The 19,350-nt window shown below is 45.4% G+C and overlaps 1 protein-coding gene across 4 annotated transcripts in view; it reads right to left on the reverse strand.

Moving 5' to 3' along the window:
* The window catches only part of irak3 (interleukin-1 receptor-associated kinase 3), a 39,904-nt gene extending 25,991 nt beyond the window's left edge, over positions 1 to 13,913 (reverse strand). The window contains exons 1-3 of one of the 4 annotated variants that reach the window (XM_071331719.1): positions 13,753 to 13,913; positions 2,045 to 2,227; positions 1,665 to 1,741 (exon numbers count right to left, since the gene is read on the reverse strand). In XM_071331719.1, the coding sequence (XP_071187820.1) occupies positions 1,665 to 1,741; positions 2,045 to 2,227; positions 13,753 to 13,855 (363 nt within the window). In that variant the 5' untranslated portion in view covers positions 13,856 to 13,913. Of the gene's footprint in view, positions 1 to 1,664; positions 1,742 to 2,044; positions 2,228 to 13,752 lie in introns of those variants that run through there. The other 3 variants (XM_071331722.1, XM_071331720.1, XM_071331721.1) reach the window with 3 other exon arrangements.
* Between the last annotated feature and the right edge of the window lie 5,437 nt (positions 13,914 to 19,350).

The following is a 19,350-nucleotide window of genomic DNA, read 5'->3' on the forward strand; positions in this document are numbered from 1 at the left end:
ATATATCATGACATAACTAGTTGCCTACCGCGGGTGACTGATGAGGGGAGGGGTTTGATTAATAGATATATAATGACCAGTTAAAGTAGCCTACCGCGGGTGACTGAGGAGCGGAGAGGTTTGATTAATAGATATATAATGACCAGTTAAAGTAGCCTACCGCGGGTGACTGAGGAGGGGAGGGGTTTGATTAATAGATATATAATGACCAGTTAAAGTAGCCTACCACGAGTGACTGAGGAGTGGAGGAGTTTGATTAATAGATATATAATGACCAGTTAAAGTAGCCTACCGCGAGTGACTGAGGAGGGGAGGGGTTTGATTAATAGATATATAATGACCAGTTAAAGTAGCCTACCGCGGGTGACTGAGGAGGGGAGGGGTTTGATTAATAGATATATCATGACATAACTAGTAGCCTACCGCGGGTGACTGAGGAGGGGAGGGGTTTGATTAATAGATATATAATGACCAGTTAAAGTAGTCTACCGCGGGTGACTGATGAGGGGAGGGGTTTGATTAATAGATATATAATGACCAGTTAAAGTAGCCTACCGCGGGTGACTGAGGAGGGGAGGGGTTTGATTAATAGATATATAATGACCAGTTAAAGTAGCCTACCGCGGATGACTGATGAGGGGAGGGGTTTGATTAATAGATATATAATGACCAGTTAAAGTAGCCTACCGCGGGTGACTGAGGAGGGGAGGGGTTTGATTAATAGATATATAATGACCAGTTAAAGTAGCCTACCGCGGGTGACTGAGGAGGGGAGGGGTTTGATTAATAGATATATCATGACATAACTAGTAGCCTACCGCGGGTGACTGAGGAGGGGAGGGGTTTGATTAATAGATATATAATGACCAGTTAAAGTAGCCTACCGCGGGTGACTGATGAGGGGAGGGGTTTGATTAATAGATATATAATGACCAGTTAAAGTAGCCTACCGCGGGTGACTGAGGAGGGGAGGGGTTTGATTAATAGATATATAATGACCAGTTAAAGTAGCCTACCGCGGGTGACTGATGAGGGGAGGGGTTTGATTAATAGATATATAATGACCAGTTAAAGTAGCCTACCGCGGGTGACTGAGGAGTGGAGGGGTTTGATTAATAGATATATAATGACCAGTTAAAGTAGCCTACCGCGGGTGACTGAGGAGGGGAGGGGTTTGATTAATAGATATATAATGACCAGTTAAAGTAGCCTACCGCGGGTGACTGAGGAGTGGAGGGGTTTGATTAATAGATATATAATGACCAGTTAAAGTAGCCTACCGCGGGTGACTGAGGAGGGGAGGGGTTTGATTAATAGATATATAATGACCAGTTAAAGTTGCCTACCGCGGGTGACTGAGGAGGGGAGGGGTTTGATTAATAGATATATCATGACATAACTAGTAGCCTACCGCGGGTGACTGAGGAGGGGAGGGGTTTGATTAATAGATATATCATGACATAACTAGTAGCCTACCGCGGGTGACTGAGGAGGGGAGGGGTTTGGTTAATAGATATATCATGACATAACTAGTTGCCTACCGCGGGTGACTGAGGAGGGGAGGGGTTTGGTTAATAGATATATAATGACCAGTTAAAGTAGCCTACCGCGGATGACTGAGGAGGGGAGGGGTTTGGTTAATAGATATATAACTAGTAGCCTACCGCGGGTGACTGAGGAGGGGAGGGGTTATCCCTGCTGCTCCTTGATGGTCCACTGTTGGGGAAGGAATACTGTGTTTCTGAAAGTACAACATTTCACTGTTTTATTAACCACTAATAACATCGACCCACATTATCAACCATTAGTGTAGCAGGACACTGAAAATGTTCAGTCTGACAGATTACTAAACGTGTTGTTGACAGTGTTGAGTGTTTGCACACGAATGGAGGAAGTTTATGCAACAATGACATTACAGAAGTGAAACCAAAGGGTTTGCTTCAGTGAAAAACAAGCTACAGTTCTGGAAGTCGCAACGTGTAGAATACTATACGAAACGGACACAAACTGCACCGTCATATAGGTCTACTAATAGTCCCCTTACCTTGAGGAGTAAAGATCTGTAGAGCTCGGTAGTGACCCATATCCTCCAGCACATTCACAAGGTCCCCAACAGTTTTGTTCTGTTGCGCCCACGACCAGATGAGTTCTCGCGTGGGGCTCTTGCCTATTGCCTCCAGCCTCTCGGTGCGTCGCACCTCCGTCCAACTTGACACGATACGCGCCGCTGAAGGGAGATAGATAAAGTAGAGAAATAAACATATTTACAACAGGAAGCACGTTCTTAAAGTGCGTGGGAGAATTGTCCGTCTGGCAATTCTGGCAAATGCCAGAAGGGCCGGACCATCTTTTAATGAGGTGGGCTGGTCAAAATTGACCCAAATATATATAGGTTAAAAAAATGTATTTAAAAAATGACATGGCCGTCATAATAATCTATAGTGAGCATTTGGCTGACCAGTGAGCAATGGCCGGCACCCAACCAAGATGAGTCAGGCCAGTTCTCTGATTGGCTGAGCTGAGGTGGAGCAAATTCACATTCAAAGTCAAACACACATTATCAAAGAGACCAGCTCTCTGTCAGTCACTTATCAGTGAGACCCGCTCTCTGTCAGTCACTTATCAGTGAGACCAGCTCTCTGTCAGTCACTTATCAGTGAGACCCGCTCTCTGTCAGTCACTTATCAGTGAGACCCGCTCTCTGTCAGTCACTTATCAGTGAGACCTGCTCTCTGTCAGTCACTTATCAGTGAGACCCGCTCTCTGTCAGTCACTTATCAGTGAGACCCGCTCTCTGTCAGTCACTTATCAGTGAGACCAGCTCTCTGTCAGTCACTTATCAGTGAGACCAGCTCTCTGTCAGTCACTTATCAGTGAGACCAGCTCTCTGTCAGTCACTTATCAGTGAGACCCGCTCTCTGTCAGTCACTTATCAGTGAGACCAGCTCTCTGTCAGTCACTTATCAGTGAGACCAGCTCTCTGTCAGTCACTTATCAGTGAGACCAGCTCTCTGTCAGTCACTTATCAGTGAGACCAGCTCTCTGTCAGTCACTTATCAGTGAGACCAGCTCTCTGTCAGTCACTTATCAGTGAGACCCACTCTCTGTCAGTCACTTATCAGTGAGACCCGCTCTCTGTCAGTCACTTATCAGTGAGACCCGCTCTCTGTCAGTCACTTATCAGTGAGACCAGCTCTCTGTCAGTCACTTATCAGTGAGACCCGCTCTCTGTCAGTCACTTATCAGTGAGACCCGCTCTCTGTCAGTCAATTATCAGTGAGACCCGCTCTCTGTCAGTCACTTATCAGTGAGACCCGCTCTCTGTCAGTCACTTATCAGTGAGACCCGCTCTCTGTCAGTCACTTATCAGTGAGACCCGCTCTCTGTCAGTCACTTATCAGTGAGACCCGCTCTCTGTCAGTCACTTATCAGTGAGACCCGCTCTCTGTCAGTCACTTATCAGTGAGACCCGCTCTCTGTCAGTCACTTATCAGTGAGACCAGCTCTCTGTCAGTCACTTATCAGTGAGACCTGCTCTCTGTCAGTCACTTATCAGTGAGACCCGCTCTCTGTCAGTCACTTATCAGTGAGACCAGCTCTCTGTCAGTCACTTATCAGTGAGACCAGCTCTCTGTCAGTCACTTATCAGTGAGACCCGCTCTCTGTCAGTCACTTATCAGTGAGACCCGCTCTCTGTCAGTCACTTATCAGTGAGACCCGCTCTCTGTCAGTCACTTATCAGTGAGACCCGCTCTCTGTCAGTCACTTATCAGTGAGACCAGCTCTCTGTCAGTCACTTATCAGTGAGACCAGCTCTCTGTCAGTCACTTATCAGTGAGACCAGCTCTCTGTCAGTCACTTATCAGTGAGACCAGCTCTCTGTCAGTCACTTATCAGTGAGACCCGCTCTCTGTCAGTCACTTATCAGTGAGACCAGCTCTCTGTCAGTCACTTATCAGTGAGACCAGCTCTCTGTCAGTCACTTATCAGTGAGACCAGCTCTCTGTCAGTCACTTATCAGTGAGACCAGCTCTCTGTCAGTCACTTATCAGTGAGACCCGCTCTCTGTCAGTCACTTATCAGTGAGACCCGCTCTCTGTCAGTCACTTATCAGTGAGACCCGCTCTCTGTCAGTCACTTATCAGTGAGACCAGCTCTCTGTCAGTCACTTATCAGTGAGACCAGCTCTCTGTCAGTCACTTATCAGTGAGACCAGCTCTCTGTCAGTCACTTATCAGTGAGACCCGCTCTCTGTCAGTCACTTATCAGTGAGACCAGCTCTCTGTCAGTCACTTATCAGTGAGACCAGCTCTCTGTCAGTCACTTATCAGTGAGACCCGCTCTCTGTCAGTCACTTATCAGTGAGACCAGCTCTCTGTCAGTCACTTATCAGTGAGACCCGCTCTCTGTCAGTCACTTATCAGTGAGACCAGCTCTCTGTCAGTCACTTATCAGTGAGACCAGCTCTCTGTCAGTCACTTATCAGTGAGACCAGCTCTCTGTCAGTCACTTATCAGTGAGACCAGCTCTCTGTCAGTCACTTATCAGTGAGACCCGCTCTCTGTCAGTCACTTATCAGTGAGACCCGCTCTCTGTCAGTCACTTATCAGTGAGACCCGCTCTCTGTCAGTCACTTATCAGTGAGACCAGCTCTCTGTCAGTCACTTATCAGTGAGACCAGCTCTCTGTCAGTCACTTATCAGTGAGACCAGCTCTCTGTCAGTCACTTATCAGTGAGACCCGCTCTCTGTCAGTCACTTATCAGTGAGACCAGCTCTCTGTCAGTCACTTATCAGTGAGACCAGCTCTCTGTCAGTCACTTATCAGTGAGACCAGCTCTCTGTCAGTCACTTATCAGTGAGACCAGCTCTCTGTCAGTCACTTATCAGTGAGACCCGCTCTCTGTCAGTCACTTATCAGTGAGACCAGCTCTCTGTCAGTCACTTATCAGTGAGACCCGCTCTCTGTCAGTCACTTATCAGTGAGACCAGCTCTCTGTCAGTCACTTATCAGTGAGACCCGCTCTCTGTCAGTCACTTATCAGTGAGACCCGCTCTCTGTCAGTCACTTATCAGTGAGACCCGCTCTCTGTCAGTCACTTATCAGTGAGACCCGCTCTCTGTCAGTCACTTATCAGTGAGACCCGCTCTCTGTCAGTCACTTATCAGTGAGACCCGCTCTCTGTCAGTCACTTATCAGTGAGACCAGCTCTCTGTCAGTCACTTATCAGTGAGACCTGCTCTCTGTCAGTCACTTATCAGTGAGACCCGCTCTCTGTCAGTCACTTATCAGTGAGACCAGCTCTCTGTCAGTCACTTATCAGTGAGACCTGCTCTCTGTCAGTCACTTATCAGTGAGACCCGCTCTCTGTCAGTCACTTATCAGTGAGACCAGCTCTCTGTCAGTCACTTATCAGTGAGACCCGCTCTCTGTCAGTCACTTATCAGTGAGACCCGCTCTCTGTCAGTCACTTATCAGTGAGACCCGCTCTCTGTCAGTCACTTATCAGTGAGACCCGCTCTCTGTCAGTCACTTATCAGTGAGACCCGCTCTCTGTCAGTCACTTATCAGTGAGACCAGCTCTCTGTCAGTCACTTATCAGTGAGACCAGCTCTCTGTCAGTCACTTATCAGTGAGACCAGCTCTCTGTCAGTCACTTATCAGTGAGACCAGCTCTCTGTCAGTCACTTATCAGTGAGACCCGCTCTCTGTCAGTCACTTATCAGTGAGACCAGCTCTCTGTCAGTCACTTATCAGTGAGACCAGCTCTCTGTCAGTCACTTATCAGTGAGACCAGCTCTCTGTCAGTCACTTATCAGTGAGACCAGCTCTCTGTCAGTCACTTATCAGTGAGACCAGCTCTCTGTCAGTCACTTATCAGTGAGACCCGCTCTCTGTCAGTCACTTATCAGTGAGACCAGCTCTCTGTCAGTCACTTATCAGTGAGACCAGCTCTCTGTCAGTCACTTATCAGTGAGACCCGCTCTCTGTCAGTCACTTATCAGTGAGACCCGCTCTCTGTCAGTCACTTATCAGTGAGACCCGCTCTCTGTCAGTCACTTATCAGTGAGACCCGCTCTCTGTCAGTCACTTATCAGTGAGACCCGCTCTCTGTCAGTCACTTATCAGTGAGACCCGCTCTCTGTCAGTCACTTATCAGTGAGACCAGCTCTCTGTCAGTCACTTATCAGTGAGACCCGCTCTCTGTCAGTCACTTATCAGTGAGACCCGCTCTCTGTCAGTCACTTATCAGTGAGACCAGCTCTCTGTCAGTCACTTATCAGTGAGACCTGCTCTCTGTCAGTCACTTATCAGTGAGACCCGCTCTCTGTCAGTCACTTATCAGTGAGACCAGCTCTCTGTCAGTCACTTATCAGTGAGACCCGCTCTCTGTCAGTCACTTATCAGTGAGACCCGCTCTCTGTCAGTCACTTATCAGTGAGACCCGCTCTCTGTCAGTCACTTATCAGTGAGACCCGCTCTCTGTCAGTCACTTATCAGTGAGACCCGCTCTCTGTCAGTCACTTATCAGTGAGACCAGCTCTCTGTCAGTCACTTATCAGTGAGACCAGCTCTCTGTCAGTCACTTATCAGTGAGACCAGCTCTCTGTCAGTCACTTATCAGTGAGACCAGCTCTCTGTCAGTCACTTATCAGTGAGACCCGCTCTCTGTCAGTCACTTATCAGTGAGACCAGCTCTCTGTCAGTCACTTATCAGTGAGACCAGCTCTCTGTCAGTCACTTATCAGTGAGACCAGCTCTCTGTCAGTCACTTATCAGTGAGACCAGCTCTCTGTCAGTCACTTATCAGTGAGACCAGCTCTCTGTCAGTCACTTATCAGTGAGACCCGCTCTCTGTCAGTCACTTATCAGTGAGACCAGCTCTCTGTCAGTCACTTATCAGTGAGACCAGCTCTCTGTCAGTCACTTATCAGTGAGACCAGCTCTCTGTCAGTCACTTATCAGTGAGACCAGCTCTCTGTCAGTCACTTATCAGTGAGACCCGCTCTCTGTCAGTCACTTATCAGTGAGACCCGCTCTCTGTCAGTCACTTATCAGTGAGACCCGCTCTCTGTCAGTCACTTATCAGTGAGACCAGCTCTCTGTCAGTCACTTATCAGTGAGACCAGCTCTCTGTCAGTCACTTATCAGTGAGACCAGCTCTCTGTCAGTCACTTATCAGTGAGACCAGCTCTCTGTCAGTCACTTATCAGTGAGACCAGCTCTCTGTCAGTCACTTATCAGTGAGACCAGCTCTCTGTCAGTCACTTATCAGTGAGACCAGCTCTCTGTCAGTCACTTATCAGTGAGACCCGCTCTCTGTCAGTCACTTATCAGTGAGACCAGCTCTCTGTCAGTCACTTATCAGTGAGACCCGCTCTCTGTCAGTCACTTATCAGTGAGACCAGCTCTCTGTCAGTCACTTATCAGTGAGACCCGCTCTCTGTCAGTCACTTATCAGTGAGACCCGCTCTCTGTCAGTCACTTATCAGTGAGACCCGCTCTCTGTCAGTCACTTATCAGTGAGACCCGCTCTCTGTCAGTCACTTATCAGTGAGACCCGCTCTCTGTCAGTCACTTATCAGTGAGACCCGCTCTCTGTCAGTCACTTATCAGTGAGACCAGCTCTCTGTCAGTCACTTATCAGTGAGACCTGCTCTCTGTCAGTCACTTATCAGTGAGACCCGCTCTCTGTCAGTCACTTATCAGTGAGACCAGCTCTCTGTCAGTCACTTATCAGTGAGACCCGCTCTCTGTCAGTCACTTATCAGTGAGACCCGCTCTCTGTCAGTCACTTATCAGTGAGACCCGCTCTCTGTCAGTCACTTATCAGTGAGACCCGCTCTCTGTCAGTCACTTATCAGTGAGACCCGCTCTCTGTCAGTCACTTATCAGTGAGACCAGCTCTCTGTCAGTCACTTATCAGTGAGACCAGCTCTCTGTCAGTCACTTATCAGTGAGACCAGCTCTCTGTCAGTCACTTATCAGTGAGACCAGCTCTCTGTCAGTCACTTATCAGTGAGACCCGCTCTCTGTCAGTCACTTATCAGTGAGACCAGCTCTCTGTCAGTCACTTATCAGTGAGACCAGCTCTCTGTCAGTCACTTATCAGTGAGACCAGCTCTCTGTCAGTCACTTATCAGTGAGACCAGCTCTCTGTCAGTCACTTATCAGTGAGACCAGCTCTCTGTCAGTCACTTATCAGTGAGACCCGCTCTCTGTCAGTCACTTATCAGTGAGACCCGCTCTCTGTCAGTCACTTATCAGTGAGACCCGCTCTCTGTCAGTCACTTATCAGTGAGACCAGCTCTCTGTCAGTCACTTATCAGTGAGACCAGCTCTCTGTCAGTCACTTATCAGTGAGACCAGCTCTCTGTCAGTCACTTATCAGTGAGACCAGCTCTCTGTCAGTCACTTATCAGTGAGACCAGCTCTCTGTCAGTCACTTATCAGTGAGACCAGCTCTCTGTCAGTCACTTATCAGTGAGACCAGCTCTCTGTCAGTCACTTATCAGTGAGACCAGCTCTCTGTCAGTCACTTATCAGTGAGACCCGCTCTCTGTCAGTCACTTATCAGTGAGACCAGCTCTCTGTCAGTCACTTATCAGTGAGACCAGCTCTCCGTCAGAACAGGAAATCATGTATCATGAAAACAGAAAGTTGGTGCTGAAACAGTTGGAGACCAAAACAAGGCATCTTGGTGCTGACGTTGCTAAATGTCTGAAATGAACCCACTTATTTACTAAAAGTTGTGGTTGTGCTGGTGTGAGAGCTGCAGAGAGCAGTGGTGCAGTGGAGACAGAATACAGAGGAAGACTCACGCTGACACAGATCACGTGTCCTACTGCACACTGACACAGATCATGTATCCTACTGCACACTGACACAGATCACGTGTCCTACTGCACACTGACACAGATCATGCATCCTACTGCACACTGACACAGATCACGTGTCCAACTGCACACTGACACAGATCATGCATCCTACTGCACACTGACACAGATCACGTGTCCTACTGCACACTGACACAGATCACGTATCCTACTGCACACTGACACATTTCATGTATCCTACTGCACACTGACACAGATCACGTGTCCTACTGCACACTGACACATATCATGTATCCTACTGCACACTGACACATTTCATGTATCCTACTGCACACTGACACATTTCATGTATCCTACTGCACACTGACACAGATCATGTATCCTACTGCACACTGACACAGATCATGCATCCTACTGCACACTGACACATATCATGTATCCTACTGCACACTGACACAGATCACGTGTCCTACTGCACACTGACACAGATCATGTATCCTACTGCACACTGACACAGATCACGTGTCCTACTGCACACTGACACAGATCACGTGTCCTACTGCACACTGACACAGATCATGTATCCTACTGCACACGGACACAGATCATGCATCCTACTGCACACTGACACAGATCATGCATCCTACTGCACACTGACACAGATCATGTATCCTACTGCACACTGACACAGATCATGTATCCTACTGCACACTGACACATTTCATGTATCCTACTGCACACTGACACATATCATGTGTTCTACTGCACACGGACACATATCATGTATCCTACTGCACACTGACACAGATCATGAGTCCTACTGCACACTGACACAGATCATGTATCCTACTGCACACTGACACAGATCATGGATCCTACTGCACACTGACACAGATCATGCATCCTACTGCACACTGACACAGATCATGTATCCTACTGCACACTGACACAGATCATGTATCCTACTGCACACTGACACATATCATGTATCCTACTGCACACTGACACATTTCATGTATCCTACTGCACACTGACACATATCATGTATCCTACTGCACACTGACACAGATCATGTATCCTACTGCACACTGACACAGATCATGCATCCTACTGCACACTGACACATTTCATGTATCCTACTGCACACTGACACATTTCATGTATCCTACTGCACACTGACACAGATCATGTATCCTACTGCACACTGACACAGATCATGTATCCTACTGCACACTGACACAGATCACGTGTCCTACTGCACACTGACACAGATCATGCATCCTACTGCACACTGACACAGATCATGCATCCTACTGCACACTGACACATATCATGTATCCTACTGCACACTGACACAGATCATGCATCCTACTGCACACTGACACAGATCATGCATCCTACTGCACACTGACACAGATCATGTATCCTACTGCACACTGACACAGATCATGTATCCTACTGCACACTGACACAGATCATGTATCCTACTGCACACTGACACAGATCATGCATCCTACTGCACACTGACACAGATCATGCATCCTACTGCACACTGACACAGATCATGCATCCTACTGCACACTGACACAGATCATGTATCCTACTGCACACTGACACAGATCATGTATCCTACTGCACACTGACACAGATCATGTATCCTACTGTTGCCAGTTAGGCCTCATATTTTGGCTGTATATTGTATAAAATAGTACAAGGCAACGAGGGTTTCTGATCTGTAGCAGAGAGGAAGAGCTGTGTATTTGGCCCCTCATTGGCTAGAGGGCTCCTACCTTATCTCACTTTACACGCCTGCCTTCCATATTTGATGACACGTATTTCCATTGTTAAAGCGGCCACAATATAATAGATCACATTTAACTGTAGTGACTAGGGACTCCGGTGTCGGATTCCATTGCATATAACCACCGCCATTGGAGGCTGGAAAGTCCCGTCTGAAATGCAATTGGCTCATCGGGAGGGCCCGTCACTGCTTGCTTCAAACGAAGCGCAATGCTGGAAATCTGTCCGCATCCACAGAAACTAGTCCTATCTTTCTATGACAAACACAGATGGTTTTATATATTGAATTAAATAGAGAGAACAAAACAGAGAGGAAAAGAGAGTCTGACAGAGATGTACCGCCAGTTGCTTAATGTTTAGGCTGTATATACAGACTAATATTAAACCCAGCTTAGTGGGCAGCGGGAACATGACATGCACTATCATTTATTAAGGTAACATAAGACAATGGTCCTCTATAAGAGAGTTCCAAACCTCTCTGTTTTCACCTCCCCACTCAGACCCCCCCTCCCAGACAGTCTTAGTCCCCACTCAGACCCCTCCCAGACAGTCTTAGTCCCCACTCAGACCCCTCCCAGACAGTCTTAGTCCCCACTCAGACCCCCCCTCCCAGACAGTCTTAGTCCCCACTCAGACCCCCCCTCCCAGACAGTCTTAGTCCCCACTCAGACCCCCCCTCCCAGACAGTCTTAGTCCCCACTCAGACCCCCCCTCCCAGACAGTCTTAGTCCCCACTCAGACCCCCCCTCCCAGACAGTCTTAGTCCCCACTCAGACCCCCCCTTCCAGACAGTCTTAGTCCCCACTCAGACCCCCCCTCCCAGACAGTCTTAGTCCCCACTCAGACCCCCCCTCCCAGACAGTCTTAGTCCCCACTCAGACCCCCCCTCCCAGACAGTCTTAGTCCCCACTCAGACCCCCCCTCCCAGACAGTCTTAGTCCCCACTCAGACCCCTCCCAGACAGTCTTAGTCCCCACTCAGACCCCTCCCAGACAGTCTTAGTCCTCACTCAGACCCCCACTCCCAGACAGTCTTAGTCCCCACTCAGACCCCTCCCAGACAGTCTTAGTCCCCACTCAGACCCCTCCCAGACAGTCTTAGTCCCCACTCAGACCCCCACTCCCAGACAGTCTTAGTCCCCACTCAGACCCCTCCCAGACAGTCTTAGTCCCCACTCAGACCCCTCCCAGACAGTCTTAGTCCCCACTCAGACCCCTCCCAGACAGTCTTAGTCCCCACTCAGACCCCTCCCAGACAGTCTTAGTCCCCACTCAGACCCCTCCCAGACAGTCTTAGTCCCCACTCAGACCCCTCCCAGACAGTCTTAGTCCCCACTCAGACCCCTCCCAGACAGTCTTAGTCCCCACTCAGACCCCCACTCCCAGACAGTCTCAGCACATTTCTTGATTGAGACATTGCTCTTTGCTAAGAAGTTATTTTAGTTTATTTTAATTGAAGGAACTTAGCAGAGACAGCTCAGGGACCAGTGCAGTGGAGGTAGGAAGATAACAGAGACACAGAGATGTACTGTCAGTTCCTTAATATGTAGTAGTAATTAACACGAGTCCTTAATATGTAGTAGTAATTAACACGAGTCCTTAATATGTAGTAGTAATTAACACTAGTCCTTAATATGTAGTAATAATTAACACTAGTCCTTAATATGTAGTAGTAATTAACACTAGTCCTTAATATGTAGTAGTAATTAACACTAGTCCTTAATATGTAGTAGTAATTAACACTAGTCCTTAATATGTAGTAGTAATTAACACTAGGGCAGAGGGGAACAGTGTTGTAACGATGTGCAAAAACTTTAAAAGAGAAGATAAATAAACAAAAATATGGGTTGTATTTACAATGGTGTTTGTTCTTCACTGGTTGACCTTTTCTTGTGGCAACAGGTCACAAATCTTGCTGCTGTGATGACACAGTATTTCACCCAGTAGATTTCAGAGTTGATCAACATTTGTTTTTGAATTCTTTGTGGATCTGTGTAATCTGAGGGAAATATGTGTCTCTAATATGGTCATACATTTGGCAGGAGGTTAGGAAGTGCAGCTCTCACTCACTCACTCACTCACTCACTCACTCACTCACTCACTCACTCACTCACTCACTCACTCACTCACTCACTCACTCACTCAGCAACAACCGGTCTCAATGCCTGACAGTCAGGAGCAGGTCACAGTGAAATATATGTATTGTTAGGAACTTAGAAATAGCCCAAAAACCCGCAACCCGCGGCCAATACATTTTTTACCCGTGACATCGTTTTCAAAGTAGCCCAATTTGGCAGGAAAACTACAAACATGACAACTGACTCAATGACTGTGCAAGCCAATGTAGAGTGAGGTTAAATGCAGGTTAAATACATGGTATTTACATTATCCACATCTATACCATGGAAATATTTAAGGACAATGGCAGTACAATGGTAGTACAATCATACTTCAGGGCTAAAACCACAGTACATTTCCATGATTCAGACTATATCATGGTATTAATGAAAGTAACATAGTAGTACCATGGTATTAATGAAAGTAGCACAGTAGTACCATGGCATTAATGAAAGTACCATAGTAGTACCATGGTATTAATGAAAGTACCATAGTAGTACCATGGTATTAATGAAAGTACCACAGTAGTACCATGGTATTAATGAAAGTACCATAGTAGTACCATGGTATTAATGAAAGTACCATAGTAGTACCATGGTATTAATGAAAGTACCACAGTAGTACCATGGTATTAATGAAAGTACCACAGTAGTACCATGGTACATTTTTGTAAGGGGAGAGCAAGCAAGAGGCAAATGCCCTCGAAAACGGGCTATGGAGCAGTGATGTGAGCTGCTGTAGCTAAAATACCAGCGCTACTGTACATGTTTGACCCAGTCTGCCGATGTTATAGTGACGTTATACTATGTGCTATACACCAACAGCGTTACATAGTGCGGTGGAAAAAAAAGTGAATGTGAATTTATCACAGAAGAGATCGTTAACATGTAATCTACACAATCTGTACCACAGTGTAGACGACACTTCCGTGTAGGTAAACCCATAATTATTCAGCTTAAACCGCGCACAGAAAGTAACACTTGGTTCACATTACTCACCGAGCCCGCGCCATCCGAGGCTGTCATCACCGCTGTCGATTATCTTACAAAACGTCTCAATCAAAACTGGGGGGACATCATACAGGTACATAGAGGAGTCCATCTCAACTGCGACTGAGCTAGAACGTTAATTATCATCAAGAATCGAACCCATGTGAAGCTAGCCACAATAAAGATTAGCCACGAAAGTTTAAAATTGCGGTTCGCTTTCAAAATAAAAGTTCCTTATTGAACGCGATTCAAATGGTTACAAATAGTTGAATCATGCCATATTTGGACTAGATAATGCTAAACAAGGTTGGAATGTTGTTATATAAATTTTAAAAAACAAAAACAATAATGAATTAATTAGAAAATCTGTTGAAATAGCACTGTTAGATGTACTAGAGCTCAGAATTGCATTGGGGGCATACTCATATGTTTCACTGTACAGCCTTAGCGATGTATTGTGAATAAATGAAATGGGGTATCAGTCTACTCCGGGACACCCACAGAACACAACTATGAAGAGTTTACACCAATATTAGTGTTGCAGCTCTTATTGCGGGACTTTGACCGTGGATAAATCACCTCCCCAGTCAGCCTATTGGACGTATTGAATGCTGGTGTTTTTACAGACATTTTCCAATCCTCCCTCGACCAACAACCAGTGTCGTCTACTCAGTGACACTCACAGGACACAACTGTGAAGAGTTTACATAAAGATTAGCGTCATAGCTCTCGAAGATTGGGGGACTCAATCTGGAGTGGGGACAAAACACATCCCTGTGTTGGTGGTGGAGTGGGGACAAAACTCATCCCTGTGTTGGTGGTGGAGTGGGGACAAAACACATCCCTGTGTTGGTGGTGGAGTGGGGACAAAACACATCCCTGTGTTGGTGGTGGAGTGGGGACAAAACACATCCCTGTGTTGGTGGTGGAGTGGGGACAAAACACATCCCTGTGTTGGTGGTGGAGTGGGAACAAAACACATCCCTGTGTTGGTGGTGGAGTGGGGACAAAACACATACCTGTGTTGGTGGTGGAGTGGGGACAAAACACATCCCTGTGTTGGTGGTGGAGTGGGGACAAAACACATCCCTGTGTTGGTGGTGGAGTGGGGACAAAACACATCCCTGTGTTGGTGATGGAGTGGGGACAAAACACATCCCTGAGGAGAGCCTGTGTTGGTGGTGCATTTGCCTGACATGTGGGGATCCAACTTGACCCGCTGTGACCTCTAGCTCAGGAAGTCCAACAGCCACAAAACCAGCCCCCCATCTAAGGAGATGTCCCTTATGAGTCTCTGTGCCAGAATGTAGGGCTGGATTGTGTTGAAGGCAGAAGAAAAGTCAACAAACAGAACCCTGACATGGGATTTGGCGCCCTCTAGATGTCTATAGACCATGTTAATACACCCTCTAGATGTCTATAGACCATGTTAATACACCCTCTAGATGTCTATAGACCATGTTAATACACCCTCTAGATGTCTATAGACCATGTTAATACACCCTCTAGATGTCTATAGACCATGTTAATACACCCTCTAGATGTCTATAGACCATGTTAATACACCCTCTAGATGTCTATAGACCATGTTAATACACCCTCTAGATGTCTATAGACCATGTTAATACACCCTCTAGATGTCTATAGACCATGTTAATACACCCTCTAGATGTCTATAGACCATGTTGAGGAGAGTAACACCCTCTAGATGTCTATAGACCATGTTAATACACCCTCTAGATGTCTATAGACCATGTTAATACACCCTCTAGATGTCTATAGACCATGTTAATACACCCTCTAGAGGTCTATAGACCATGTTAATACACCCTCTAGATGTCTATAGACCATGTTGAGGAGAGTAACACCCTCTAGATGTCTATAGACCATGTTAATACACCCTCTAGATGTCTATAGACCATGTTAATACACCCTCTAGATGTCTATAGACCATGTTAATACACCCTCTAGATGTCTATAGACCATGTTGAGGAGAGTAACACCCTCTAGATGTCTATAGACCATGTTAATACACCCTCTAGATGTCTATAGACCATGTTGATACACCCTCTAGATGTCTATAGACCATGTTAATACACCCTCTAGATGTCTATAGACCATGTTAATACACCCTCTAGATGTCTATAGACCATGTTAATACACCCTCTAGATGTCTATAGACCATGTTAATACACCCTCTAGATGTCTATAGACCATGTTAATACACCCTCTAGATGTCTATAGACCATGTTAATACACCCTCTAGATGTCTATAGACCATGTTGAGGAGAGTAACACCCTCTAGATGTCTATAGACCATGTTGAGGAGAGTAACACCCTCTAGAGGTCTATAGACCATGTTAATACACCCTCTAGATGTCTATAGACCATGTTAATACACCCTCTAGATGTCTATAGACCATGTTAATACACCCTCTAGAGGTCTATAGACCATGTTAATACACCCTCTAGATGTCTATAGACCATGTTAATACACCCTCTAGATGTCTATAGACCATGTTAATACACCCTCTAGATGTCTATAGACCATGTTAATACACCCTCTAGATGTCTATAGACCATGTTAATACACCCTCTAGATGTCTATAGACCATGTTAATACACCCTCTAGATGTCTATAGACCATGTTGAGGAGAGTAACACCCTCTAGATGTCTATAGACCATGTTAATACACCCTCTAGATGTCTATAGACCATGTTGAGGAGAGTACACCCTCTAGATGTCTATAGACCATGTTAATACACCCTCTAGATGTCTATAGACCATGTTAATACACCCTCTAGATGTCTATAGACCATGTTAATACACCCTCTAGATGTCTATAGACCATGTTAATACACCCTCTAGATGTCTATAGACCATGTTAATACACCCTCTAGAGGTCTATAGACCATGTTAATACACCCTCTAGATGTCTATAGACCATGTTGAGGAGAGTAACACCCTCTAGATGTCTATAGACCATGTTGATACACCCTCTAGATGTCTATAGACCATGTTAATACACCCTCTAGATGTCTATAGACCATGTTAATACACCCTCTAGATGTCTATAGACCATGTTAATACACCCTCTAGATGTCTATAGACCATGTTAATACACCCTCTAGATGTCTATAGACCATGTTAATACACCCTCTAGATGTCTATAGACCATGTTAATACACCCTCTAGATGTCTATAGACCATGTTAATACACCCTCTAGATGTCTATAGACCATGTTAATACACCCTCTAGATGTCTATAGACCATGTTAATACACCCTCTAGATGTCTATAGACCATGTTAATACACCCTCTAGATGTCTATAGACCATGTTAATACACCCTCTAGATGTCTATAGACCATGTTAATACACCCTCTAGATGTCTATAGACCATGTTGAGGAGAGTAACACCCTCTAGATGTCTATAGACCATGTTAATACACCCTCTAGATGTCTATAGACCATGTTAATACACCCTCTAGATGTCTATAGACCATGTTGAGGAGAGTACAGCCTCTAGATGTCTATAGACCATGTTAATACACCCTCTAGATGTCTATAGACCATGTTAATACACCCTCTAGATGTCTATAGACCATGTTGAGGAGAGTAACACCCTCTAGATGTCTATAGACCATGTTAATACACCCTCTAGATGTCTATAGACCATGTTAATACACCCTCTAGATGTCTATAGACCATGTTAATACACCCTCTAGATGTCTATAGACCATGTTAATACACCCTCTAGATGTCTATAGACCATGTTAATACACCCTCTAGAGGTCTATAGACCATGTTAATACACCCTCTAGATGTCTATAGACCATGTTAATACACCCTCTAGATGTCTATAGACCATGTTAATACACCCTCTAGATGTCTATAGACCATGTTAATACACCCTCTAGATGTCTATAGACCATGTTAATACACCCTCTAGAGGTCTATAGACCATGTTAATACACCCTCTAGATGTCTATAGACCATGTTGAGGAGAGTAACACCCTCTAGATGTCTATAGACCATGTTAATACACCCTCTAGATGTCTATAGACCATGTTAATACACCCTCTAGATGTCTATAGACCATGTTAATACACCCTCTAGATGTCTATAGACCATGTTAATACACCCTCTAGATGTCTATAGACCATGTTAATACACCCTCTAGAGGTCTATAGACCATGTTAATACACCCTCTAGATGTCTATAGACCATGTTAATACACCCTCTAGATGTCTATAGACCATGTTAATACACCCTCTAGATGTCTATAGACCATGTTAATACACCCTCTAGCTGTCTATAGACCATGTTAATACACCTTCTAGAGGTCTATAGACCATGTTAATACACCCTCTAGATGTCTATAGACCATGTTGAGGAGAGTAACACCCTCTAGATGTCTATAGACCATGTTAATACACCCTCTAGATGTCTATAGACCATGTTAATACACCCTCTAGATGTCTATAGACCATGTTAATACACCCTCTAGATGTCTATAGACCATGTTAATACACCCTCTAGATGTCTATAGACCATGTTAATACACCCTCTAGATGTCTATAGACCATGTTAATACACCCTCTAGATGTCTATAGACCATGTTAATACACCCTCTAGAGGTCTATAGACCATGTTAATACACCCTCTAGATGTCTATAGACCATGTTAATACACCCTCTAGAGGTCTATAGACCATGTTAATACACCCTCTAGATGTCTATAGACCATGTTAATACACCCTCTAGATGTCTATAGACCATGTTGAGGAGAGTAACACCCTCTAGATGTCTATAGACCATGTTAATACACCCTCTAGATGTCTATAGACCATGTTGAGGACAGTAACACCCTCTAGATGTCTATAGACCATGTTGAGGACAGTAACACCCTCTAGATGTCTATAGACCATGTTAATACACCCTCTAGATGTCTATAGACCATGTTGAGGAGAGTAACACCCTCTAGATGTCTATAGACCATGTTAATACACCCTCTAGATGTCTATAGACCATGTTAATACACCCTCTAGATGTCTATAGACCATGTTAATACACCCTCTAGATGTCTATAGACCATGTTGAGGAGAGTAACACCCTCTAGATGTCTATAGACCATGTTAATACACCCTCTAGATGTCTATAGACCATGTTAATACACCCTCTAGATGTCTATAGACCATGTTAATACACCCTCTAGATGTCTATAGACCATGTTAATACACCCTCTAGATGTCTATAGACCATGTTGAGGAGAGTACAGCCTCTAGATGTCTATAGACCATGTTAATACACCCTCTAGATGTCTATAGACCATGTTAATACACCCTCTAGATGTCTATAGACCATGTTAATACACCCTCTAGAGGTCTATAGACCATGTTAATACACCCTCTAGATGTCTATAGACCGTGTTGAGGAGAGTAACACCCTCTAGATGTCTATAGACCATGTTAATACACCCTCTAGATGTCTATAGACCATGTTAATACACCCTCTAGAGGTCTATAGACCATGTTAATACACCCTCTAGATGTCTATAGACCATGTTGAGGAGAGTAACACCCTCTAGAGGTCTATAGACCATGTT

This window comes from Salvelinus alpinus, chromosome 11, assembly GCF_045679555.1.
Source record: "Salvelinus alpinus chromosome 11, SLU_Salpinus.1, whole genome shotgun sequence".
NCBI lineage: Eukaryota > Metazoa > Chordata > Actinopteri > Salmoniformes > Salmonidae > Salvelinus > Salvelinus alpinus.